Consider the following 27,655-nt stretch of genomic DNA (forward strand, 5'->3'; position numbering starts at 1 on the left):
TTTGCAATAACATGGATGGAGCTAGAGGGTATTACGCTCAGTGAAATAAGCCAGAGAGAGAAAGACAAGTACCAAATGATTTCACTCATCTTTGGAGCATAAGAAGAAAGCAAAAATTGAAGGAACAAAACAGCAGCAGAATCACAGAACCCAAGAATGGACTAACAGTTAGCAAAGGGAAAGGGACTGGGCAGAGTGGGTGGGAAGGCAGGGAGGGAGAAGGCGAATAAGAGGCATTACTATTAGCACACATAACGTTGGGAGGGGGCGACGGGGAAGGTAGTATAGCACAGAGAAGACAAGTAGTGACTCTATAGCAACTTACTATGCTGATGGACAGTGACTGTAATGGGGCTATGTGGTGGGGACTTGATAATGGGAGGAATCTAGTAACCACAATGTTGCTCATTTGACTGTATATTTATACCAAAATTTAAAAAATGGGCAGAGGACCTGAACAGACATTTTTCTAAAGATGACATACAGATGGGCAAAACACACATGAAAAGATGCTAAACATCACTAATCATCAAGGAAATATAAACCAAGACCACAATGAGATATCACCTCATACCAGTCAGAATGACTAGTATCAACAGAGAATAAATAGTAAGGGTTGGCGAGGATGTGAAAAAAAGGGAATCCTTGTGCACTGCTGGTGGGAATGTAAATTGGTGGAGCCACTATGGAAAACAGTACAGAGGTTTCTCAAAAAATTAAGCACAGAAATTATCATATGCCCCAGTAATTCCACTTCTGGGTATTTACCTGAAGAAAATAAAATCATTAACTCAAAAAGATACATGCACCCCTACATTAACTGCAGCATTCTTTACAATAGCCACAATATGGAAGCAACCTAAGTGTCCATTGATAGATGAATGGATAAGGACATGGTACACATGTATAATGGAATACTATTCAGCCATAAAAAAGAATGAAATCTTGCCATTTGCAACAACATGGATGGACCTAGAGGGTATTATGCTAATTAAGTTAAATAGAGAAAGACAAATACCATAAGATTTCACTCACATGTGGAATCTTAAAAAAAATGTTTAAAGAACCAACAGAAATAGGCTCCTAAGTCTCCAAGGTGTCTAGCTGTGACACCATCTTGTTAGCTATGGGACAGGCTAAGACTGCCTGATCACCAAATAATTCATTATTAAGTCTAAACTGAAGCACAGAGTTGGAGTTCCTGAGCTGTATTAGGCCATTAGCACTTTTGCTACATAATGACTCTGGGTTAGTTTCCTATTCTTTAGTAGCTGGCTCTACTTCCCTTTTGGTCTCACTACTTGAAGTTTCCTGATGCTTGGGTCTCTTACTTTCACCTCCTCTACTGTTTAATCACATGTGTTATTCACTGTTCTCTCCTACTTGCTACTCCCTTTTTCTTAAATTGGTTGATAACCTTAGGTCTTGGCTTTTAGAACCTTTGCTATCCTTGAATACAAGCCTAAAACATCATCATTAGGCCTGCAGGTCATTTTCCCCATTCACAGCATGCAAAGACATTCAAAAACAACATCCTATTCTCTCAAACTTCTGGTTTATGCCTATTCCAAATGACTAGGTTATTATTCTGACCTAAGACTGAGGCACTACTATATCTACAAAATTTAAAATATGCAAATATCAGGCCAAGAGACTTTTTTTTTAAGTTGCCCTTTCTGAATAATAATTATTAAACAAGAGACACAAAATTAGTTAAGAGATTTATCTGATAAGGGGTTAACATCCAAAATCTATAAAGAACTCACACGTTCAACACCCAAAAAAACAAGTAACCCAATTAAAAAGGATCTGAACAGACACCTCCAAAGAAGAAATACAGATGGTCAATAGGCACATGAAAAGATGCTACACATCACTAATCATCAGGGAAATGCAACTCAAAACCACAAGGTACCACCTCACACTAGTCAAGATGGCCAATCTCCAAAAGACAAGAAACAACAAATGCTGGCAAGGATGCGGAAAAAGGAGAACCATCCTACACTGTTGGTGGGAATGTAAATTGGTTCAACCGCTGTGGAAAGCAGTATGGAGGCTCCTCAAAAAGCTAAAAATAGAAATATCATTTGACCCAGTAATTCTACTCCTAGGAATTTACCGTAAGAAAACAAGATCCCTGATTCAAAGAGACAATGCACCCCTATGTTTATCACTGCACTATTTACAATAGCCAAGATATGGAAGCAACCTAAGTGTCCATCAATAGATGAATGGATAAAGATGTGGAATATGCACAATGAAATATTATTCAGCCATAAAAAGAAAAGAAATCCTACTATTTGCAATAACATGGATGGATCTAGAGGGTATTATGCTCAGTGAAATAAGCCAGACAGAGAAAGACAAATAGCAAATGATTTCACTCATTTGTGGAGTATAAAAACAAAGCAAAACTGAAGGAACAAAACAGCAACAGACTCACAAACACCTAAGAAGGGACTAGTGGTTATCAAAGGGAGGTGCTAGAGAGGGTGGGTGGGGAAGGAGAAGGGGACCAAGGGGCACTATAATTCGCAATCACAATATAGGTAGGTCATGGGGAAGGCAGTAAAGCACAGAGAAGACAATTAATGACTCTATAACATCTTACTGTGCTGATAGACAGTGACTGCAATATAGGGGGTGATAATATGGGTGAATGTTGAAACCACTGTTACATGAAACCATCATAAGATTGTGTATCAATGATACTTTAATAATACAAAAGATTAGTTAAGAAAAAATCATCTTTTAGAAACAGGAAAAAGATGAAGGCAAAGTGAGCTTCTATTTTTAAAATACAGCTTTTTAAAATGAAAGCAACCTAAGTGTCCATTAGTAGATGAATGGATAAAGAAGATGTGGTACATATACACAATGGAATATTATTCAGCCATAAGAAAACAAATCCTACCATTTGCAACAACATGAATGGAGCTAGAGAATATTATGCTCAGTGAAATAAGTCAGGCAGAGAAAGACAAGTACCAAATGATTTCACTTATCTGTGGAGTAAAACAACAAAGCAAACACTGAAGGAACAAAACAGCAGCAGACTCACAGAACCCAAGAATGGACTAACAGTTACCAAAAGGAAAGGGAGTGGGGAGGATTGGGGAAAAGGGAGGGATAAGGGGATTAAGGGGCATTATGATTAGCACACATGATGGAGGTGGGGGCACAGGGAAGGAAGTATAGCACAGAGAAGACAAGTAGTGGTTCTATAGCAACTTACTAGGCTGATGGACAGTGACTGTAATGGGGTATGTGTTGGGGACTTGATAATGGGAGGAATCTAGTAAACACAATGTTGCTCATGTGACTGTATATTAAAGATACCATTAAAAAAGGAAAAAAAAATACAGCTTTTTAGTCAAAGCTTAAATAGAGTAAGATGAATTTTTGAAATAGTAGCAAGAGAGTGAAAATGTTAAATTGCTCAGAAGTTAGTTTCCATACAGCTTACGGCTGCTCTTCAATACCTCAAAGTAAGTTCCCTGCAAAATATTTTCATTTGAGCATATTACGGAATGTTTTTTCCCTAAAACTGCTTCGCTAATTGGGGGAAAAAAAACAGAGCCTCAGTAACAAGTACCTGTTTGGGAGATAAAGTATAAATAAATTGGTAGCAGTCAGTCCATGGTCAAGTGGAAGAAGACAACTGGAGATAAATGAAGGTGACTGCTCTAAAGGATCCTATAAATCTCTGTGGTCCTATAAATGTCTCTTAGGTCTTCAGTTCCAGGCTAAGCCACTTTCATCTGCTAGGTGCATATATGAACATTAGGCAAATCTGACCACAATTGACCCAACTTAACAGTAACAATTTTATTTTAATTTTCTCCCAAGAGCAATGAGAAGTTAGGTAAGTACTCCTCTCTTCTATGTGCCCTGTCATCGTATTTTTAAAGAGACATTCTAACCTAAATCCAGCACCTGGCAAATTTTGCCTCTGAAATATTCATTTGATTACAAAAAAGATACCTGAGCACTTATGTGTAGGTCCTTATACCATGAAATTAATTTACTTTTATCCTACCCTTACAGAGTTTGTAGTCAAGGTGGGAAGACAGCTACATAAATACATTTAATAAAAGGTCAGAAAATCATTAAAAGTACTGCCATACGACAGGATCAGATGAAGAAATTTAGACACCAAATTATTTCTCCTGGGCCCATCAGAAGGCTCTGTACACAAGAGGACAGCATTTTGAACTGACCCTGAAAGATCAGTAGGACTTAACATATTTAGAGACTTGGGAGAAAAGCTAACCAGGTATATGAGTCAGCTTAAATAAAACGGGAAACAGAGTAATCCAGTTTGGCTGAAATAACAAGTATTTTTTAAAAAATATAAGGAAGTAGGGTAACAAGGCCAGACTGTTTTGAAAGTCAAACCAAAGAGGCTGGATTTATAGGCAACCTGCAGGCAATTTAAAAAAAAAAACAGTAATAATCCATAGGACATCCATATGCAATACAACCTGAACTAGTAACAATGTAAGGACCAAAAGAAACAAAGACTAAATGTACACACCAAGCATTCATTCTCCATTAAGTTCTCTTCACAATTCCTAACTGAAATTCATGACTAAAAAAAGAAGAAATCTCAAAACTTAAAGTTAAAAAAAAGGCTTTCCAAGACCAATTTCTCCTTTTCCCTGGCTTCAAACACACAACTTTCTCCCTTATTTAAAAAAAAAAAAGGTAGAAACAAAAGACCCTATGACCCTGTTGTACCAACCACCCTCTTTATGTCTTTCACATTTTCTTTCAAACAAATGGCCAGTACCTGGAGGATGCCTGTATTCCTTCATTACCCATTCCTAATGTGACTTTCACCCTCATTACTCTGATCTTTACTACTGCACTTTCAGTAATGACTTCCTTTGCAAATTCAACAGCCTGTTTTTTATTCCATTCTCTTTGAACCCTGTAGCTTTTTACACTCCTGCCCCTAAAAACTCTCTGTGCCTTTTCTTTCATCACCATTGCACTTTCCTATTATCCTACCTCTCATGGAGCTCCCTCTGACTCCTTTTCTCACCACCATTTCTCAGCTGTGTTTCCCAAGTCTCAACTTCTGGCCTTCCATTCTGTCCTCTCCACACTCTCCCTCTCTTGGTTAACTGACCTCACCACAAAAAATCTTTAACTCTAGCTAGCCTAGCTGTGGCCCCAGGTGGCATTCCTGTAAGACCAGACTGAGACTATATGCTTGAAAATATTTTTAAGGTATTAATCCTTGTACTAATCAATGGCATAGGTAAGATAATTCATTCTCCAGAACTAACTTTTACTTCTAACAGTAGGATTTTTGAGAAATCAATGTAAATTTATGGGAGTTTATAAACTCAAGAGTATACATAGATTTAAAAGTTAAGGCTATCAGTTCCATGGAGACAGGCATGCCTACCCTGCTCTATTCCACAACCATCCAGTTGTCAATTACATGGAAATTTCAATAGTGATGCATTATATGTCTTAGCTCTACTAGCAATCCATTCTTTTTTATCATACTCTTTATGGTTCTGCTCCCAAAAGGGCTTGAGGGGACAAAGGACCTCGCTCTTCCCTATGTGGGATTCCATTTTAGTGGGCAGTTTCATTACCCCAGACTTAGTATCAGAAGGTAAGAAGGAATTTGGGAAGGGGAGGAGCTACCACCATTTAGGGTATGAGTAAATATCTATTGAATATTCTGCCTATTAATAAAAGTTTAATTCAGATGTGTTTAAAAAAAAAAGTAAGTTAAGGCTGTCAGGCATGGCTTGAAGATTTAGTCAAGTTTGGAAGATAAAGCTAGACAAGTCGGGACAACAATTAAGATGAGGAAAAAAAGTCAAGCACTGTACTTAGGTCAAAATGTTTGTATAACCAGGCTGAAGAAACAATTAACAAAACTTTGCTACACATGTCCTAGTTAGGTTAAGAAAGAAGCCCAAGTCTGAGGTCCTCAGATGAAGGGAAGTGGGCGTGCCTGGCAGACTTGGTGTGGAGTAAGGAAACAGATAAGAAACTGCTAACACCCCCTCCTCAGGCGTCCTAGGGTTGAAAAATTTCCTGTGCATTCCACAGAAAACCAGAAGACCAGGATTGTCCCCACCACGGCTCTCTCCCCTCATTTGAGTAGATCATGAAGGAAAATGCCTTCAAAAGATCAAAATAAATCTTACAGAACTTAGCCTTTATCCAATTCACAACTTTTCTTCTTTGCTTTGTGGAATATGGCAATGGACTATGAAACTTGAGTCTAAACAGAGATACTCTTATAACATATTTCAAAGGCAGCAATATTAAGTCAATGACAGTTTTGCAAACTATTGTTTCTGTATCTTTCTATATGGCATTATTTAGACATCTCAATAGAATTCTCACAGAATGGACATCTCAAAGTGATCACATATTTAATGTAATTCACAATGTAATTCAATGTAACTCACAATTCTCATGTAAAAAACAACTGGGGAACACTTTTGCTTTAATGGACTTAAAAAAAAATTCTTTAATGGGTCTTCACAGTCAATATTGGAATTCCAAAACAGAGATCATCAAGTGTTCCTACCAGGTAAGGGTGAACCCTACACACGAAGAAATGAGATTTTCTATTAGGTCTCTATTAGACTAATGTATATTTATTGGTCTAACACCTTAAAAACATTTTCAAACCTAATCTTTTCAGAGGAACTCAATCTAGTCTTATCACAGCAATGAGTGAGTCTGTAACCCTAATGAGAACTATTAATAAAATCTGGGGAGTATCAATTAATTTTGAGTATCCTGGGGACTAACTGTAGATTTTCTGTATAAATTTTAATTTGGTGACCTGGCGCCTATAGACACTAGGTTAAATTTCCCAAAGAAAAGCACTCTGCCTCCAACTCTTTAAGTGAGGATTGGAAAACTTGCAACAGAAACTCAAAAGCTGCAAACGTTTCTTCATTTATACATTTAACAAATGAAACCAATATTTTCCTTTAACTTCTAAGAAGGAACCATTAAGCTCCAGAAAATGTAGAATTTAAAAAATAAATTTTTACTTATGGTTCTACTGCCAGAGACAGCAGTCACATAAAGTTTCAGATGCCAAATATAACCAACTAAAACAACACTTAGATACTCTCAAGACACTCCTTGATTTTTCATGGTTTGATGAAACGGATAAGAATGATGAAAACTAAGTTATTCATGTTGAAATAAAATACAATTATGTAAAACTACTTAACACCTCAATTCAGTGGCATGTCACCTCTAAAATGATCACATAGAAATCTACTTTGAGAAATGTGTGAACATTAGGACATTTAATTCAAAGTACAACTTGATAAATTACAGGCTGATACAGTTACAAACTCTCCAGCTACACCCTCCCTCCAAAGGCTTTTTAAGAAACACTGAGGAAAATAATTTCAATACAGATTTATGGTCTTAGCTTTGGCTAATTTTAGTTTGAAAATTAGCCAAACCATTATCATAGTATTTCTCCTACAGACAAAACATTAAAAATATTAAAAATGAGCAAAATCAGGTAAGTCAGAAAGACAAATACATGATTTCACTTAATATGTGGAATCTAAAATACAAACAGAAAGAAACTTATAAACACAAGGAACAGACTGGTGGCTATCACAGGGGAGACAGGTGGGACAATGGGCAAAATAAGGTGAGGGGATAGAGAGGTACAAACTTCCATTTATAAAATAGTCACAAGGATGAAAATTATAGCATAGGGAATATAGTCAATAATGTAGTTACCATCTTTGTAAGATGACAGATTATAACAGCACTTACCATGGTGAGCATTTAGTCATGTATATAATTGTTAAATCACTACATTGAACACCTAAACCAATGTAAATAATCAACTACACTTCAATTTAAATAATTTTAAAATATTAAAATGTGCAAATATAAAGTCTACAATGCTAGACACACATTTTCAACTGAACAATTTCTCTCTGAAAAACTTAAAAGCTCCAATGATCACAAGATGTAATCGAAATATGATCACAACAGATACAAGGATACACAATAGAAATCCCAAAAGTACAAGTGACTTCCATTAGTTCTGGAGATATGCATTATTTTTCACTATTTGCAAATACTGGACAGGATAATATCCATTATCACAATTACTTATCACCTCCATATAATGCAGTCCTTAGAGTAGATCTTAAAATAGGCAGTCCAGATGGAAATATTCTCATTCACTTATTCAGTAAGTATTTACTAACCACCTATCATATACCAGACACTGGACAGAATACCAAAACAGAAAGACACCACTGTGTAACCTTTAGTTTATTTACTGTCTGTCATCTCAGGGACACACACAAGATGAGACCATGAAGAGCCATACCAAGGAATTGAGATTTTATTCTAGGTGGCTCCAGGCCACGAGGAGTCTTAAGGGGAGGACTAACATGATCTGAGTTAAGTTGTTGGAAGGCCACTCAGGAGAATGGCCATTATGTAAAGAAGGGAGGGAAGCCAGTGAGGAGGCCACCAGGGAACTCAAGCAAAACAAGTGCTAGCCTAGTGACTGCAGAAGTGGAAGTAGACAAATTCAGTGTCAGAGTCTTGGTGTCAAACATTCTTGACTTTGAACAGTTTTACCATTTACATCCTTGGACAAATTCTTACAACTTTTTGAGCCTCAGTCTCCTTACTTAGCAATTCTTGTAAAGCCCTAGCACACATAAAACACACAATACATTATTATCATACTACTTTAGTAACAAAATCCATCTGAAGGAGGTCACATGGACTGATTCTTTTTCCCACTATACCAACATTAATCCTAAGTAATTTTTAAAATTTTACTTAAGCATAGTGGACATCCAATACTAACGTAAGTAATCTTTACCAAGATTCAATTGCAGTCACATACAGGTACTGTATTAACTTCATCAAGAGGCAAATTCCTATTTCTCACAGAACTTACACTAAAACAACTGCTCATAAATATACATTGAGCAAGGTGTTTTTGTCAAATTAATGAAAGTCTAGTTTGCACCTTCAGTTTGTGTTCTCACATATTTTCTTTTATTTCTCTGTTTATTATGAGTAAAAAGGATATAAGCAGAATTTTGTAGTTAAATCGTGATCAAGATTGTGCTGTTACTATCAATTATTTTAATTTCTACTGTCAACAGCTTTTATTTAAAACTTTATTAAGGGACGACATTCCTCATTGTTACAGCACTGAGACACCAGGAAACTAAGTTACCAAAAACCTCTTTCTGTAAGTATATGGATTATCAACATTCAACTATCTGTAGCTTCCCCTTACACTTAATATTCTTTCAACAAAGATGAACTACTTTGAAAATCTATCATATTCAATCATTCATTTTGTATTAAGCAGGACTTCTAAGAAAGACAATGTATTAGGCACTACGTAAGGACAACAGTTAGTGTAATGTGGCCTTATCCTCATGGAGTTTATAATCTAATGAGACGAAGTATTCACACATAACAGGAAGGAGTGATGTAGACAGAATTACAAGTATCCAAAATAAAGAGATCATTTTCAGTTGAGGTAGTCAGACAATGCTAATGCTTCACAGCTGGGTGGAGTTTGAGCTGGACCCTTGGATAACTAAGTGGATTTTTACAGAATTTGCCAGGAAGAAAGTATGGGACAAACAACTTTTGAAGCAAACAACTTCATTTTTCATTTTTCTGAGTTGTTTCCTACACATTTTACAGTATGCTAACCCTAATCACGCCCGAAGTCTGGATATTTAGATGAGGATTTAGGTTTAGGATGCCCACCTTAAGTTCCCACCTCACTTTTCCCCAGGGACACCTTTTAAAATAACCAGATTTAAAGCCCAAAAAGTAAATAACCTCCACCGCAATTATCGTGTAAGTGACAGATGCTGGATTCCCTATTCTCTATCTCCTGCTCACCTGTCACCTGGGACAGAGGGCTGTCATTCCCCCAGCTCACTGCTCCCTCATTCTGGGATCTGGAAGTAATAACAGTCTTGTGACTCTACAGTCGTCCCCTCATATCTGCGCTTTCAGTTACCCACCATCAACCATGGTCCAGAAGCACATGATGCCCTTTCTGACAAATCATCAGAAGGTCAACAATAGCCTAACACTACATCACACTACGTCGTTTCTTCACTTCATCCCTTCACAGAGGCATTTTACCACCTCATGTCGTAAGAAGGGTGAGTACAGTACAATAACGTATTTTGAGAGGAAGACACATGCAGGTAACTTTTATTAAAATATACTGTCATAATTATTTTATTATTGTTGATAATCTCTCACTTTCTCTTAATTTATGAACTTTATCATACTTATGTATGGTATAGGAGAAAACAGAGTACATAGAAGGTTCAGTGCTATGCACATTTTGAGGCATCTACTGGGGGGTCCTGGAATGTATCCCCTGCTGAGAACGGAGGGGGGACTGCTGTAGTTGCCATGCGTGAGTGTGCTGAAACGGTCTTCAATCAACAAGACCTCAGAGTTTCACTTCCCCAAAGTGGGAGCTTGGATGCTAAGAGTACTACTTGGCGACCCCATGTGGGTAGCTTGTACCCCCCGTTCGGCAGGTCACAACTTACAAAGCCCTAATTCAATACACAAGTGCCAGCTTCTTAACGCAGAAAGCATGCACAAGAAACCAGAGAACAGCATGAATTTATGTGTAGGGGCTTTTTTTTTAACTTTTTATTATAAAAATTTTAAGTATGTAAAAAGTATACACAATAGAGTAATAAGCCTCCATGCACTCATCACTGAGCTTCAACAATTATCAACTCACAACCAATCTTGTTTTATAACTTACATGTCTTATTATATGAAAACCCCATAGGACCCTATGTTCGTGTACTTCTACATTCTTCACTGACTCCATCCTCAGATAAATCCACACTGCTACAGTAGACTCTACAAGGCCAGTTTTTATTAAAGCCACACAGAAGTGCAAGTTTAATTTTAAAAAACAATCAACTCGAGTGCTCAAACCAAGGAAACAACAACAAAGAAAATGCGAAATAAACAGATCATCCAAACTCAGTTTGCATGTACTTTTGGAATTGCCTGTACCTTCTCCATATTCTTATTTCAGCGAGAATGAATAAAATGATGGGAGAATTCATGTCAAACAAAATAAAGCTTCACAGATGAGGTGTCTTGAGCAAATCACTTGGCCCCCTGAGCTGTTTCCTCCTCTAGAAAATAGAGAAAGATCACCTACCTCAAGGACTTGTGAGAATTAAATGAGTGTTTATTAAATGCCCCATGGACAGTTTTTTATATTACTACACAGCTGACTCAGGAAGAACTAGAAAGCTGTTGGGTTTCCCAATTCTCTCCCTTCATACACCAACTCTGTCTCATGCTAAAGGTGAGGGGCTAAACACTCTGATTTCAAGAAGCTTCCTTGCCTGTAAAGCAAATAAAGGGAGCTGAGATTGAAGGAGCGGGATAAATCTTGTAAACTGTCAGGCTTCACAAAATTATTTCCCCTTAACTAGTAGAGCCATCCAACATCACACAGAGGTAGTATGTGGCCAACCTACCTAGTAAAACACTCTGATTTCCCCCATTTCTTGGCCACTGTATTTACTCTTTCAGCCACCCACAGCCTCCACACAGCACAGTAAAAACAGCAGGGCGGCCATCAGGATTCTTAGCTGAGCCACAGTGTTAAGAAGCTCAAGAGGAGTTAGTCACCACAAGGCGACCAGCTTTACCTTCATTTCTTACTGTGTCCCTAAGGAAGCTGGGACTGTGATTGTGTTCCGTGTCACCTGCTTTGGAAAGGGAGCTCACTTGTTACTCAAAACTATCAAATTAATTTAAAGGTCTTAGAAGGAAAACATATGCAGTCACAACTGTTCAAGATGTTAACTCTTCCTTTAGTGTTTTCTTTTAGTCTCTCAGTTTACCTTCTTTTTGAGACTGAATATACATCACGGATGTGCCCTTTTGAATCATCATCCCCAATCACCGATCCTCTTTCCCTTCGTGAAGATGCACAGGTTGTTGACTAGAATAACAACAACCACAACAAGTCATCCACTTAAAAGTCTTCTACCTAAAACCAGTCTTTATTTTCAGATATTACCCATTTTTGGCTGTTTCCCTAATTATAATATAGTAAAATACAGCATGGAACAGTTTACCATGTGCTTTGTAAATATACTCGCTTAATTCTTAACACCCTATGAAAATGATTAATTCCCCTACTTTATGAGTAAGGAAAAAGTTAAGAACTTACTATCTCGTCTAGGTATAAAGCACGTTAGTGCAAAACCGGACCTCTAAGCCTTCCACACCTCCACTAACACCATTCTCTTTCCACGCTACAAGGCTCTTTTCTAAGATACGGAGGCCTACAGTTCTCACCTAAACCACAGTTGCTTCAAAGAGTAAACCATCTTCAAAAAATCTCTCTAGATTGCAACCAGATTTCCCAACCCTACACCTACAAATCATCCCATTTCTTGCTTCCTCACCCTTCAGCAATTTCTCCCTCCCCACAGCCCAGTGTCCACTCTTCACAGATACTGTCATCATTCCCTCAATCCCTCCTGCAAATATTCCACTTCTTCAAACTGAAGGGAGGCCTCTCATCCCCCTTTCCTCAAATCTTGGCACTCCCTTCCCAGCACAGGTACGTTCTCACTGCATAAACTACACAGGACAATTCTCGGTCCTTAACAAACCTTTTAATAACTTGAAAAGCCCCATAAAGATGGACATGACTTGCAGATCCTCCCACCTGCACACCTGACCCAGGGGCACCAGGCCACTTCCAATTCCGAAGAACAGAGTACCAACCCTTACACAGATTCTGCCCCGGCCCCACTGTCACCAGCGACTTCTTTCCCGTAATGTGGTCATCCGCACTTACAAACTCTCCGCCAGGGACTCCCTTCCAGGGTTCCCAGACTCTCCTTCCTCGGTTTCTTTCCGCCCCTCCGGGGCCGCTGCCCACCTTGCCAACTCTCCCTCCCTGCCCGTCGCAGTGCTGAGCAGCGGCTGAGGCAGCTCCTCCTCTCCCGCAACTTCCAAGTTCGGCCTCCTACCACCTGTTCTCACCAGTGGCCCACCTTTGCCCGGCCCGCCTCTCCAGACACCCCTGCAATTCGTCCCGCCCAGAAGCCGGCACCTCGAGGCAGTTCCGGGGTGCCTGTGGGGCTGAACCTCGCATCCGTGGGCTTCCCAGCCCGGGGTCCTGCTCCCCTTCTCCACGCCCCGCCCCGCCCATGGGAGATGACATCCGCCGCGGCCGCCGCCTGCTCCACCTCCATCCCCCTTCGCGGACGCCAGGCCCGCGGCCGCTCACCTCCCTCCCCGAGCGCCAACCACCCCTGCAGGTGGAGACGAGGGGGGCGTGCACCCCCGCCCGCTCCCCAGCCCCCCGACGCGCACCTGTTCCTCCTCCTCCTCTTCCTCGCCGCCGGCCGCGCGGGAGCCCCGACCCCCACCCCCGCCGCGCCCCGGCTGCCCCAAGCCCCGCACTCACCACGAGTAGGTCTGCTCCGCCATGGCGCTGACTCTCCTGGTATCCGCTGCAGGCTCCGGCCGGGCCCGGCGGCCGCGGGGGAACGAACGGGTGGCGGGCTCGCTCCCACCGGGGGCGGAAGACGCGGCCGCGGCCCGGCGCTCGCGCGCTCGCTGGCCCGGCGGGCGGGCCGGGGACGCGGCTGGCGGGGAGAGGCCGGGCTCCGAGGCGGCCCCGCTCCCTGGGCCCCGGGGCGGGGCGGGCTCCGCTCTCAGCCTCCCTCACCCGCGGCGGCGGCGGCGGCTCCGCTGCGGCTCTAAACCCAACATGGCGGCGGCAGCGACGATGAGAACAAGGGAGCCCCGGGGCGGGCGAACGGCGACAAGGCCCCGCGCTCACTGCGCGCTGGGCCGCGGGAGCGCCGCGCTCGGGCGGCGGCGGCGGCGGCCTGGGGACATGGCCAGCGGGCGGAGGCAGCGGCGGCGGCGGCGGCGGCGGCGGAGTGGGGGGGGCGCTAGGCGGTGAGGCGAGGTTGCTCGGCTTACACCCGCTGAGGGGAGGGGAGGCGAGGGCGGGCGCGAGCCTCGGCCCCGCGCGGGTCACGTGCCCAAAACACGCTCACGTGATGCTCGCCCCGCCCCTTGCGCCGGACACATGCGCGGAGACGGCTTTTCGTTGGTTCGAGGCGACTATCGCTCGCAGAGCTTCTCGAGGTTGGGCAGCCTCCTGCGGCCTGGTGCCGCCCCCTCCTCACAAGGAGCATTCGCCTGGGGCTCCTCTGTCTCCTTTCGAAGGCTGCTGCAGCCAGCCAATCAGGAGCCCCGATGCGTGTTGGTTGGCTGCCACTCTACTGTCACCCGTTGATCAACCCTGCTGACCACTGGGCCCCAACTGTCAATCAACCTGTTACTCCGCAGGCAGAGCGCTGCATCCCTTAGTTCGTATGTTCCTTGGTTCTTTCATTCGTTTAATCAATATTCCACAAAGCCCACCTTTACTGCGCCCAGGCTGTGTGCCAGGCCCTTAAGGTGCCAAGTCATTTATCCCATTCTTGCCTTCATTTAATCAACCAACAGATATGTATTGGGTGCCAAACGCGTATCAACTCCTTCTGCTAGGTCTCTAACCTCCTCTTCTAAAGGAAGAGACATAGTCCAAGCCGACAAATAGGTGCAGTTAATTTCAGATGCTGTTAAGCTTAGTAAAGATGTAACAACGTAATGGGACAGAATTTGTAAAGGTGGAGGTTATTCCAGATAGGGTGGTCAAAGAAGGGCTCGCTGAGGAGATGACATTTGAGCTCATCCCTGAAGGATAAGAAGGAACTGCCATGCAAGAGCGAAAAGCTCAAGGACCTCCCGTCTGGAAGACTGGAAGCAGGCACAAGAGAGAATGTAATAGAGCTAGACCCCAGAACAACAGCGTGAATCTAGGGCTCAGGAGGAAAAAGGAGAGAAACATGAATTGAGCCCCAGGGCACTGGGAAATGCTTCTCCAGAAGTGGATGAGGCAGTCTGAAAAAAGTGAGGTGCTGCCTAGGAGAATAGGCATTCTAGGAAGAAAGAATGGCAAGAGGCAAGGCCCAGGGATGTGACGGCTTGTAGTGAGTTTGGATCCAAGAGAGGGATGGATGATTTATTCTTGGGAGTATTGAAAGAGACTGAAATGTGCATTGAGGTCAGACTTTGAAGGGCCTAGCTAAGCCTCCTGGCCAGTTACTGTGTTTATGCATGAAAATAATCAGTGCAGCTCCAGGTTTTAGAAGCATGCTTGGGCAAGAGACACTATCCCCTCTGGACCCCCATCTCCACGGGAACAAGGCTCACACACCTGAAACCAACATACTCAAGCTCCTCTGCAGCTTGTCCAATTCCAGGCAGGGCTCTAGCTCTGTTCCAGTTTCCCAGGACCTGCCCAGGCTTATGGGGAACACCACACCCTGAATCTATCTCCAAATGGATCAGTTGGCCATTGTCCATACATCTGCTGCTTGCCTGTTCCCCAAAGGGAACCCTTTAATGAGAAAGCCAAGTACACTTTTCCCTTAGAAGCAATATCTCCTCCTTCCTCCTTCCCCCACTGTCAGGTGCCAGGACCAGTCAGGTTCAACATATTTCCTGAAGCTCCATATGAGAGCTCTGGGAAAGGGCCAGCTGATAAGATCAAGGTCCCGGAGAGGGTCTGAGGCAGGACCCCAAGAAAATACTAAACCACCAGGGGCCCTTTCTCTGACCATTCACAGAAAGATACCAGCTTGCAAATGTCTACCCAGCCATAAATGGCATGGGATGTGGGGAAATCATGAGGAGACAGGAAAGCAAAGAGCCTAAATTCTTGACATTCATTTAGTTCGTACAGCTTTGCCAGGTGCTTTTAAAGAACACCAGTTCACCCTTAAACATGACACACAGTCATTCTGAGTCTCAAAGTGGCATGAGTGAAGCTTTAGACCCCATGGGAAAGGCCAGACAGGATTGGCACAGGTGGTTTTGGGAGAACTAAGAACAAAACAGACCAGACATGTCACTGATGAAACAAAAAGACACACTGAGCCCCTGGGCAATTCAACTGGGCTTCAGTTCCCAGTGAGTCATACATAGATGTCAAAGCCAAGTGAAAAGTTGGTATTGGGCAGATGGGACAGGAGGTACTGAGGAAAGAAAGTCAAAGTCTTGCCAGAAGAAAAGGGACCATTCTTTGTACTGAGAAGAATCTGGTGGCAGAAAAGAGGAAGAAGAAGTTTGGGTGAAGGTAGGGGGTCAGAAATGAAAAGGTTTTCTTCTCTCCGTCTAAACAAAAGGCCCTCAAAGTGTCTCTTGGGAAAACGTGAATACTGATCATATAAGAAGCCAAACAGCATTTGACAGGACTGGGAGTATGTCCAGGCTGTGGAAACCCTGTGTGTCCAGCCAGGAGAACCTAGTGTGAGCCCAGAGACTGGTAGCTTGAGCATCTCATGCTAAGATTGCCAAAATGTAGAAGATACCTCCAGGTCCTGGCCCTGATCTCTGCAGGCTTGAAGTCCCCTAAAAAGGCCAGACTGAAATAAATCTGAAGCCTGTGGGTTGGCTGGAGGCCATCCAGCCTGGGGCACTCAGGGAGTGACTTTCCATCCCTCTGCCAGCAGCACTCAGCAACAAGCTGGAGCAGTCCCAGGTGTATCTAATGCACCTCTGGGCCTCAGCTGGGGAGGCAGGTGTGCTTGGCAGGAGACGTTGGCTCCCTCAAGGAGGGGTGCCTGGCTCCTGCCCACCCCTGCAGGTGAGAGAGCCACAGCTTGGGCAATGTTTGTAGAAAGAGGCAAAGCAAGTTCCTCTAATTATCACCACCATAATTATAGGATCTCCTTCTACCAATTGTGTTCAAAAGAGACTTGGTGAGTCTCCCCAGGACACGTCACCTGCCTGAGGCCCAGACTCCAGGGAGCCAGCATTGCCAGGCCGGGCTGGGCCGAGTAGGCACTGCTTCTGAGGGGCAGAAGTTCAGGTCTGACAGGTCCTCCCCTGCAGCCCATTTCTACCTGTATCATCCACTCTCCCAACACACACACACACACACACACACACACACACACACACACTTTTTACACTTCACAGTCAACTGCTTGTAGCTTCCCAATGGCTTACATTCTTTTTTGTTTCCACATCTCTAACCAGGCCCAGGAGGCATTTCCATTGCTTCTTAACTGCTGCTCATAATTTTGAGGCTTGGCCTCCATGCCACCTCCTCCAGAAATTCTCCCTTGATCAAACCCAGGCTGTGTTAGGTACGCTTCCCTGTACTCCTATGTGAGACCCCTGAATGTACCTGGGTCATAACACTCACAACAGTGAACTGTCACTGCCTATTTACTTGTCATTCTCTCCCTCTGGATTGTGAGTGTTGCATGGGAAGGGACTGTGGCTTTTTGCCAGTTACATCTTTTTTTTTTTTTTGTATTGGTTGTAATCATTTATTGGGCAGGCTGGCAGTCCAGTTTCTCGGTCCCATATCCAGAGGCTCTGCATCCAGAGGTCTGGCTCTGGGGCAGAACCCATGAATCTGTATTTTTTTTATTTTGGTATCATTAATCTACAATTACATGAAGAACATTATGTTTACTAGGCTCCCCCTTTCACCAAGTCCCCCCCACTTACCCCTTCACGGTCACTGTCCATCTGTGTAGTAAAATGCTGTAAAATCACTACTTATCTTCTCTGTGTTGCACAGCCCTCCCCGTGTCCCCCACACACTATACATGCTAATCATAATGCCCCCTTTCTTTTTCCCCGCTCTTATCCCTCCCTTCCCACCCATCCTTCCCAGTCCCTTTCCCTTTGGTAACTATTAGTCCATTCTTGGGTTCTGTGAATCTGCTGCTGTTTTGTTCCTTCAGTTTTCCTTTGTTCTTATACTCCACATATGAGTGAAATCATTTGGTACTTGTCTTTCTCCGCTTTTGCCAGTTACATCTTTAGCACCCAGTGCAGAACCTGGCTTGGAGTAGAAGCTCAAAAACTGTGGAATGAATGCTTGAGTGAGCAAGAAGAACCAAGTTTCAAAACAACTGGTTTCACCCAATATTCCCATGATTCTCTCCATGATCTGTTCAACATCCCCTTCCAACCCCCTTCCTCCCCGACTGAGAGAGAGAATCTTCAAGAGAAGTAAATGTTTTTCAGAGAGGTTACAGGAAGACAGAAGATTGGAATTAAGGTATATGGTGAGCTTCTTAAGCATATAGTCACTTACTGTCTTTGATCATGGGTTTAAAAAAATTTTTTAGAGCAGTTTTAAGTTTCAGAAAAATTGATGGGAAAGTACAGAGAGTTCCCATATACTCTCCCTCCCTCAGCACAGTCTCCCTTGTTTATACACTGTGTTAGTGTTGCACATTTGTTACAATCGATGAGCCAATAACAGTACCTTATTAATCTAAGTCCATAGTTTACCTTTCACTTTATTCTTTGTGTTGTACAACTCTTTGGGTTTTGACAAATGTATAATATCATGTATCCACCCATCATGGCATTATACAGAATAGTTTCACTGCCCCCCAAAATCCCCTGTACTCCACCTACCCATCTGTCCCTCCCTCCCCACAAAACCCTTGGCAACCACTGATCTTTTTAGTATCTCCAGCAGTTTGCTTTTTCCAAAATGTCATATAGTTGGAATCATACAATATGATTTTCAGATTGGCTTTTTTCACTTAGCAATATGATTTTAAGTTTTCTCCATGTCTTTTAATCAGTGTTTGTTTACTCACCTATTGAAGGACATCTTCGTTATTGCCAGATTTTGACAAGTATGAATAAAGCAGCTATAAATACTCATATGCAGGTTATTGTGTGGACAAAACTGGTCAACTTATTTTAGTATAACATGGATTTCTTAGAAGTATCTTGTTTAGTTTCCAAATATTTGGGGCTTTCCAAGGTAGCTTACTGTTAGTCACCTCTGATTTAAATCTGCTGTAGTCAGAGAGTACATTCCATTAGGTTTAAAGCTTCTGAAATTTGTTAAAACTTGTTTATGACCCAGCATGAGGTGTATTTTGGTGCACATATTCTATGTGCATTTGAAAAGAATTTGTATTCGATTATTTTGTGGGGTAATGTTCTATAAAGTTAAGTCAAGGTGGTTGATAATGTTCAGATTGTCTATATCCTTACTGATTTTTTGTCTAATAATTGACTTTTTATATCAATTATTGAGAAAAGGGCATTAAAATCTCTAATTATGATGATGAGTTTGTCTACTTCTCCCTTTAATTCTATCCATTTTTGCTTCATATATCTGAGGCTCTGTGGTCAGGTTAACACACACATAAAGTTGTATCTTCCCGATGAATTGCCTCTTCCAACATTGTGAAACTTCTCTGTTACAGTCTTTGTTTTGAAGTCTACTTTATCTTATGTTAATGTAGTCACTCCAGCTTTCTTATGATTTGCTTTTATTTTGCATCTTTTTCCACCCTTTGACTTTCAACCTATATGTGGTTTTGTATTTAAAGAATGTGTCTTGTAGACAGCATAGAGGTGGGTCTTGTTTCTCTGCCCTACATGACAATTTCTGTGTTTTAATTAGAATGTTCAGTCCATTTACATTTGTTGTAATGATTGATGTCCTTGGTTTTAGTTCTACCATTTTGCCATTTGCTTTCTATTTGTTCCATCCTTTATTTTTTGGCACAAGGGAAGCGACTTTATTTGGAAAGCCAGCAGACTGAGAAGATGGCAGACTAATGTCCCAAAGCGCCATCTTCACTCAGGGTTAATTTCAAACTTCTTTGATGTTAGGGAGTGGGGAGCAGAAGGGGTTGAGAACAGGAGGTGATGACTGACCTCAAACATCTGGACGTCAGCAAAAGTCTGAGGGAGGCTGTGAAATTCCTGTCCTTGGTTGGTTGACGCCAGTGATTTTGCTGACATGCGTCAGGCCATGATGTTCCCATAGGTCCTTGACAACCCAACCATCATACTTCTTTTTGTCCATACTTCTTCATCTCCTCAGTGGAGGTGAGTTTCAGGTAAAGGGCTGGCTGCATCAATCTTAAGTCTGAACATAATTCCCTTCTGGTGATGAACAGCCTACATGCAGGGCTACAGGGTTGCAAAGCTTTTTGACCCAAAGATTAAGCAGCAAAGGAGACGTATACAATATGAAGACAGAGATGCCAGCTTTCTTACTCAGTTGCAACATTCCAAGTGGATTTTTTGTAAACTCTCCATTGAGAAACTTTTCATTTTTACAACTGTTTTCTGCACGGCTGTTGCATTCTTCTGTCATCTTCTTCACATAACTACGTGGTCCCTTCCCTTATAAACAAGTTTATGATGAAGGCCTCTGTGAATCCAGCAGATCAGCATGTCAGTGAAAAAGAGGAAGGACAGTACACTGACAGTGAGGTAGAACCAGATACCTGAAAACTCTACGCCATCTTATAATTTGCTGTAACCTTTCAACTCTAGCAGGAACAATGAGACAGTAGGAATACTCATCCATGGCAGTGACTGGATAGTAAATGTAATCTCTCGATAGACTTGATTCTTTAAAAATTGTGGATGTTTCTCAGCACTCTCTGGAGGACTTGTGCCAGGGGATGATCATCAAAAAGCCTCCACAGGGATCCGGACAATGCTGCGGTTGTGGCTGCATCCAGCCCACCGTCTCCTGGACTTGCCATACGAATGAGGAGGGAGATGTCTAGGCTGGCATGTGCATAAGTGAGACAACGAATTTGACCGGATCTGTACTGTTGGAACTCAACCAGGAGGGGTGCAAGTTGTAGCACTCCAAAATCTCATGACTATAGACTATCTATGGTTAAAAGAACATATGGGATGTGAACAGATCCCAGAAATGGGCTGCTTTAATTTGTCTGATGGTTCAAGTACAGTTGGACAATATCCATCATATCATAGATAAATTTTCACAAATGCCTAGGGTGCCTAAATGGTTTTCTTGGCTTCACTGGAGATGGATGGTAATTATAGATTTGCTTTGTTTATGCCACTGTATTCCTATTATGTTAATATGTGTGTGCAAATTAGTTAGTAGTTTAAAACCTATACATACTTAAGGTACTATACAAGAAGATATGTCAGAGAAATAATCAATCCTCCCAAGTTTCCTTCATATGCTACATCTATAGCTTTTCTTCTTCCTTCCTAATTACAACCCTTAAATAGAATTCGTGCCTCATATCGAATTTACCGAGTATCATAATTCCTCCAGGTGGTAAAGATACCTCGAGACAAGTGCTGGGCATAGAAGCCACAGGGCATAAATCTGCAAAGAAGTAAAAAGCTAACCTTTGCAAACAATATGGCTTCTCTCTCACTTACCAACTTTACATTTCCCTGTGTGGCCCCGGAAGATGACTGGTTAGCCAGAGACGGGTAAGATTCCTCAAGGGAGGAACAACCTAAGACAGGCACAGTCGCAGGGGGGCCATCAGGTGAGAATTTGGGGATCAACAGAGGTGAGGCTCAGAACCTCACCCCCCCTGCTTTGAGAGAAATCTTCTGCATCCGTGGATGTCTTGCTGCCCTTGTCTAGCCTGGATTAATACTTAGTCCATAGGCACACACCTGATCATCTGATCATCTACATTTGCCCTCTTACAGCACTAAACTATGTTTTCTACCTTTATCTTGCATCTACCTACCACTTCAGCATTTTATTAAAAATAAAAATAATAATAATAATAGGAGAAATGTGGGATCAACATATAAATCAAGTACAAAAATCAAACGAATATTCATATTTGACCTGATTGTTTATAGGTCATATTGCGTGATCAAAACCGAAAGTTTCTGTGATGACTGCCCTTGTACTGTTCACCATGTAAGAATTTATTCACTATGTAAGAATTCGTTCACCATGTAAGAACTTGTTCATTATGCTTCAGAAGATTGGAGACTGACGAGAATTAGGCTTGAGATGGATTAATGATTGTACATTGAGCGTTGACCCCCCATACTGAATTTTATTGTTGTTAACAACCATTTGATCAATAAATATGAGAGATGCCCTCTCAAAAAAAAAAAACTTGTGGATGTTTCATTAAAGAGTGATCAAAGACAAAATAATAGCTCAGTGTTGCAAACAGGAAATACAGGATATAAACACCAAGATTTGTCACAAACAGGAGACTAAGAATTTGTCGGAAGATACCATTCTCTGGCCACGTAGCTGGATATATGTATGGTGTAAAAAAATTATAATCTGCAGCATTGAGTACAAAATCCATCTTAGCTCCTAGAGAGGGTCCGCCGCCCACTCGGCCGCTGTGCCGTCCCAGACTGGCGGGGCCACCGGGCAGCCCGGGCGGCCAACGGGAACGGCCCCGGGGGGCGGAGCCAGGCCCACGCTCTCAGCGGACGGAGCCCGGAGCCTGTTAACATCCTTTTTTTGTTGTTGTGTTCCTCTGTTTCTCCTTTCCTGCCTTCCTTTGGGTTAATTGAATAATTTTTTATATTGCATTTTAATTCCTCTGTTGTTTTTAGATATACCCTCTTTGAATTGTATTTGTGGTGGTTGCTCTAGTGATGACAACATAATCTTTGACTTATCACAACCTACTTAAAATTAATATTGTACTCCTTCACCTAAAACATAAGACCTTCACAATAACAGCACCCCTTCTCCCCACTCTCACTCCGTGTGCTGTTATTACATAAATTATATCTGCTATAAACAGCACACTATAATGTCAGAATTTTAGCTTTTAAACAGTCATATGTCTTTTAAAGAAATCAAGAGAAGAAAATAAAAAACATATAAAGTTTTGAATATTCACTTCCATATTTACCATTTCAAGTGCTTTTCATTCCTGCCGAGTGTTCGTCTGGTGTTATTTCCCTTCAGCCAAATGGACTTTCTTTGGCATATCGTATAATACAGGTTTGCTGGTGACTAATTCAGGGTCTATTTTACTGTCAAGTTTGAAGCATATCTTCACTGGATATAGAAATCTGATTTGAGAGATTTTTTTTTTCCTTTCAGCACTTTAAAGATGTTGATCTATTAGGTTGTAGCCTGCATGGTTTGCAATTGGAAGTCAGCTGTCATTTGTATCATAGTTCCCTGTTTAAAATGTGTCATTTTTCTCTAGCTGTTTTCAACATTTTTCTCTTTCTTTCTGGAATTCTGCAGTTTGACTATGTTGTACTAGGCCCAGCTGTCTTTCTTTTTATCTTACTTGGGCTCCTCTGAGGTTTTTAAGTCTGTACATTTACCTTTGATTAAATTTGAAAAATAATTAGCATTATTTCTTCAAGTATTTTTATGCCCATTCTCCCTTGTCTCTTTTTTCTAAAATTTGAATTACATATAGCATGTAGATATTTTAATGTCCCATAGATCCACAAGTCTCTGTTTATTTTTTTTGTTATTATTGTTTTCACCCTGGTCTTCAAAAGGGTAATTTCTATTGATCTGTCTTCATATTCACTGACTCTTTCCTTGACATCTTAATTCTGCTATTAAGCCTATCAAGTTAATTTTTTCATTTTAGTGATTTACTTTTTAGTTCTCAGATTTCCATTTGGTTCCTTTTTATAGCTTTTTGTAGTTTCAATTTCTGTGCTGAGGTTCCCCTTCTGTTCCATCATTATAACTATATTTTCCTTTAAGGCCTTGAAAATATTTAAAAGAGTTATTTTTAAATCCTCGATGCTAATTCCAACATCTGGGTCATCACTTTTTCTCTTTAAGAATTAGTTTTGAGTATGAGTCCGTTTTCTCCTTCTTCATATGTTAGCACTTGGTTTTTGTGCACTGGACTTTGTCAATGACATATTGTAGAGACCCTGGGTTATGTTATGTTCCTCTCAAGCATGTTAATTTTGTTCTAGCAGGCAATTAACTTGGCTGGACTGAAACTTCAAACATTGTCTCCCTTGTAGAGGGCAGAGGGCAGCAGCTGAAATTTCCACTCAGTTCTTTCAGCTTCCAGCTGCTGATTTCATTGGGACCCCTGGAACCTCCTGGTATGTATGTAGTTCAGTGGACAGCCAAGAATTTGGAAAAAAGTTATGTGCAGATTATAGGACTCCTCTCCTTTATAGCTCATTTCTTTCCCAATTTCCCCCTTTAATGTTCTAGCAATTTGCATGGGATTCTGTAAAATCACAGCTTTCTACATATCCCCACTGCCCACACAGATTAGACGGTGCCTTAGGCAAAAATCCACAAACAATGCAAATCTCATCCAAGGCAGCTCTTATTTTTCAAGCATTGACTTATGTCACATTTCCATCTGTTGCTGGATGTTCTCTCTTGCCTTCAAAACAATTGGGGTCTTTTTTTTGGCATTTTTGTTGTTGTTGTTCAGGTTTTATTATTGTTATCTGAGAGAGGGTTATTCTGACCAAGCTAATCTCCTATTACCAACCCCCTTTCATTTTCTAACCCTTTTATTCCTCAGAGTACCCCCTGAAAGTCAGGATAATTAGTCCCCACTTTTAAGCTGAAGAAACTGAGGCTTTGAAAAGGAAAGCCATTTACTTAAAGTCACACAGCGAATTCATGGCAGAGCCAGGATTTGGACCAAAGCAGATGACATAACCCTATCTTTGCTCCACTTTACAACTCTTCCTATACATCTTCAGAGTGGTTTGGATTCCAGCCTAGAGCCCACTGGAAAATATGAAAAAGTAGGAAGAGGTGAGATGCCTCAAAGCCCCTGTAAGGCTAGGGTAGTAGTCTCGATGTACATCATCAGAATCACTTGAGAAACTATGAAAAATAGAGATGCTAGGCCCTATCTACTGGATTAGTTTATTTTTTTGTTGTTCCCTGGTACAGTGGTAAGAACTTGGAATCTACATTTTATGCTGTTTCCTGATGATTCCATTTCCAGGCAGGGTTAAGACTCCCTCTGGTAAAGGCAGGTACCTCCCACCACCGTTCCTTTGTCTCCTGTAGCTCAGGATTCTCACTTTCTCATCATGCTTCACCTAGGCAGTGACCTGGGGGCTAAGGTTAAGGCTGTGGACTCCTGCATCACTCCATATCGATTCACATTCTGACTTGTTAGCTCTGTGGTCTTGAGCAGATGGCCTCAGCTCTCCAAGCCACCTGCTTTCTCCTCTCTGAGATGGAAATAATAAGAGCACAACCTCCCAGAGCTGTTGTGAGGATTGCATGAGATAATGCATGTGAAGTATTTTGCACAGTGCCTGATGCATGGTAAACACTCAGTAGATAGTAACTATTATTGTAAATACATCCTCAGCTTTTCTGCTTTCATGAACTCTTATCTAAACCCAGCTGGTAGAGCTAATCTCTATCTATGTCTTCTAAGGTATCTCAAATTCTCCTTCCCCCAAAGTTAACACAACCTTTATCCTGGCAACTGATCCATCCTGACCTGAGTCCCTCTACCCTCAAGCAGGAAGCATTTTAAATTGAGTCATGAGCCTGGAAGAACTTCTAAGCAGTGACTAAGACGCCCTCAGCGTCAGGTTGTGCCCTTTCTTGCCTGTGAGTTGGACCTTGGAGGTCATACCTTCAGTGAAGACCTGAACCTTTGATTACCACCATTGGGTGTGAAAACTGCAAAAGTAGACTTAAATTGTTGAAAATGACTGCCTCTGTTCCTGAGAGTCAGGCCTGAGTCAGTGTCCTAAGGGGAACCTAGGCCTACCCAAGAGGACTCAAGGATGGAAGCTTTTAACAGCCCAGTTCTGACACTGGTTGAGCAGCCTAGGGGAATATGGGAGAGGCTCACCCACCACCCTCAAAGCTTGACCCCTCTCTGGCAAACTTAAGGAGTCCTTCACAGGGAAACCTTTCCTAGGTAGCATTTGGCACACCCCAAGGTGACTAGTGCCTGGCACATTCTTGGGGCTCTTTTGTCAGCCAGAGCATTCAGCCAGCCTCCTTTGTCAGGTCTGTAGGTTTCAGTGAACACTGAGGACCGAAAGGGTTCTCCTGGCTGGAACATTCTCCTGGGAAGGAAGGGAGGGGAACTCCTCATTTACTGGGGGCTTTCTAGGTGCCAGGGGCTACACATCCTTTATCTCACCTCATCCACTGTAATGGTGTCTGTTTTTCTCAGCACTGAATCCCCAGGGCCTAGGAGAACTGACACTCGGTAAATGTTGAATCATGGTAATAATAAAATAGCTACGTTTATTGAATACTTATCACATGGCATGCACTGTTCAAAGTGCTCTATATCTCTCAACTCGTACAATATTTGCTTGGTGAAAAATCTGATAACAACCATATGAGGCTAAACTCTTGTTCCTATTTTACATAAGAGGAAAGTGAAACACAGGGGTGTTAGTACAGGGGTGGTCAAAGGGCAGATGAGCAGTAAATGGACAGTGGGACCAGGCTTTGAACGTTGAGAACATGATGCCCCGGGAAGTGCAAGAGTGGGACAGGGCTGACTGAATGAGATGGGGGTGCAAAAGGAGAAGCCCACGGACTTTGAAGGAGGTGCTTCATGAAATAAGGGACAAAGGCTAGTGACTATTTGGTGGAGGCCACTGCCAGCTGGCCATCTCTTAGAGTGACTGTTTCAGATGCTACAAGGCAGCCCAGGCCACTCCCTTAAGAAATACTGACATCATGTCCTCAAGGACCACACCCCTTGCCCACAGGAAGAGGTGGAAATGAACCTTAAATTTCACCATGGCCACTGTGGGTGTGCAGGGGGGAGGTATATGCTGCTGCCCCAGTGATCAGAAGCCCCTCTTTCCCAGAGCACCTCTGCTCAGATGCTCTCCCAGAAGCCTAGAGCCAGGGCCATGAGTGTCAGAGTGTGCGTGCATGCGTGTGAGTTTGGGATGGGGGTAATGTAGTAGTGGCTCATTGGTGCCACCTGAGATGAGTCACAGGTGATGCCCCTGCCCTGGAGCCTGGGCCTACCAGGAGCACATCGCAAACCCCACTAGTAGTTCAGAAGACACCTTCCCACTTGGGCTCATCCCTATGGCGAGGCCACTGGGGTTGGCTTGCTGAGGGGGCTACGGAGCTGGCCTGCCTTCCTGGGCAAGCCATTCAGTGGCTCTGGCTTCTCAGGTGGGACAGGGACCCCAACAAAGCAAGGCTTGGGAGTGGTACCCAGGAAAAGGAAACGGCTGTGAACCCTCTGCCCCCAGCCCAACCAGTGGTGACACAAATGACCAAGTCTGCCTGGTCACTCAGCCCCTCCCACCTTACCACTCCCTCACATCACGCTGCGTTTTACATAACATTTACCAGCACCGAACCTACCCTGACTCATCTGCCCCTGAAGCTCTTGCTTTTGCTCCTCACCATACACCTGGAGCAGAGCTTGGCACAGAACAGGTGCTGAATAGGTGCAGATGAGCCATGGGCATAGCGCGGCCTCAGTTACGGCCACACCTGCACCTACAGTCCTGGTGGTCGAAGTCCCCCCAAGCTGGGCCAGCAGGAAGTCCCATCTTGGACATGGCCCCCCATCACGCAGCATTCCAGTGTGTGCATGTGAGTTGGGATGGGGGTAATGTAGTAGTGGCTCATCGGTGTGGCTCCCTCTGAGATCTGGGGTGGGACCTCAGATGTGGCTATGGCTGCAAGCCCTCTGCCCATGGTGTGTGGGAAGCGGGCATGCCCCATTGCTGCCCCCTCCGGGGCCTGCCTACCTGCAAACCTTTGCAGTGTTTTCCTGTTGAGCTCCTTCAGAGAGCGGCATCCCTTGGCAGAGCTGTTTGG

General features: G+C 42.7%; 1 protein-coding gene across 4 annotated transcripts in view; it reads right to left on the minus strand.

Moving 5' to 3' along the window:
- Window positions 1-14,038, minus strand: part of SPPL3 (signal peptide peptidase like 3) — a 149,089-nt gene extending 135,051 nt beyond the window's left edge. For 2 of the 4 annotated variants that reach the window (XM_073223482.1, XM_073223481.1), the window contains exon 1: window positions 13,499-14,037. In XM_073223482.1, coding sequence (XP_073079583.1) covers window positions 13,499-13,521 — 23 coding nt within the window. In that variant the 5' untranslated portion in view covers window positions 13,522-14,037. Of the gene's footprint in view, window positions 1-13,498 lie in introns of all 4 variants that reach the window. The other 2 variants (XM_073223480.1, XM_073223483.1) reach the window with 2 other exon arrangements.
- Window positions 14,039-27,655: the final 13,617 nt, after the last annotated feature.

Source organism: Manis javanica, chromosome 15 (assembly GCF_040802235.1).
Source record: "Manis javanica isolate MJ-LG chromosome 15, MJ_LKY, whole genome shotgun sequence".
In the NCBI taxonomy this organism is placed as follows: Eukaryota; Metazoa; Chordata; class Mammalia; order Pholidota; family Manidae; genus Manis; species Manis javanica.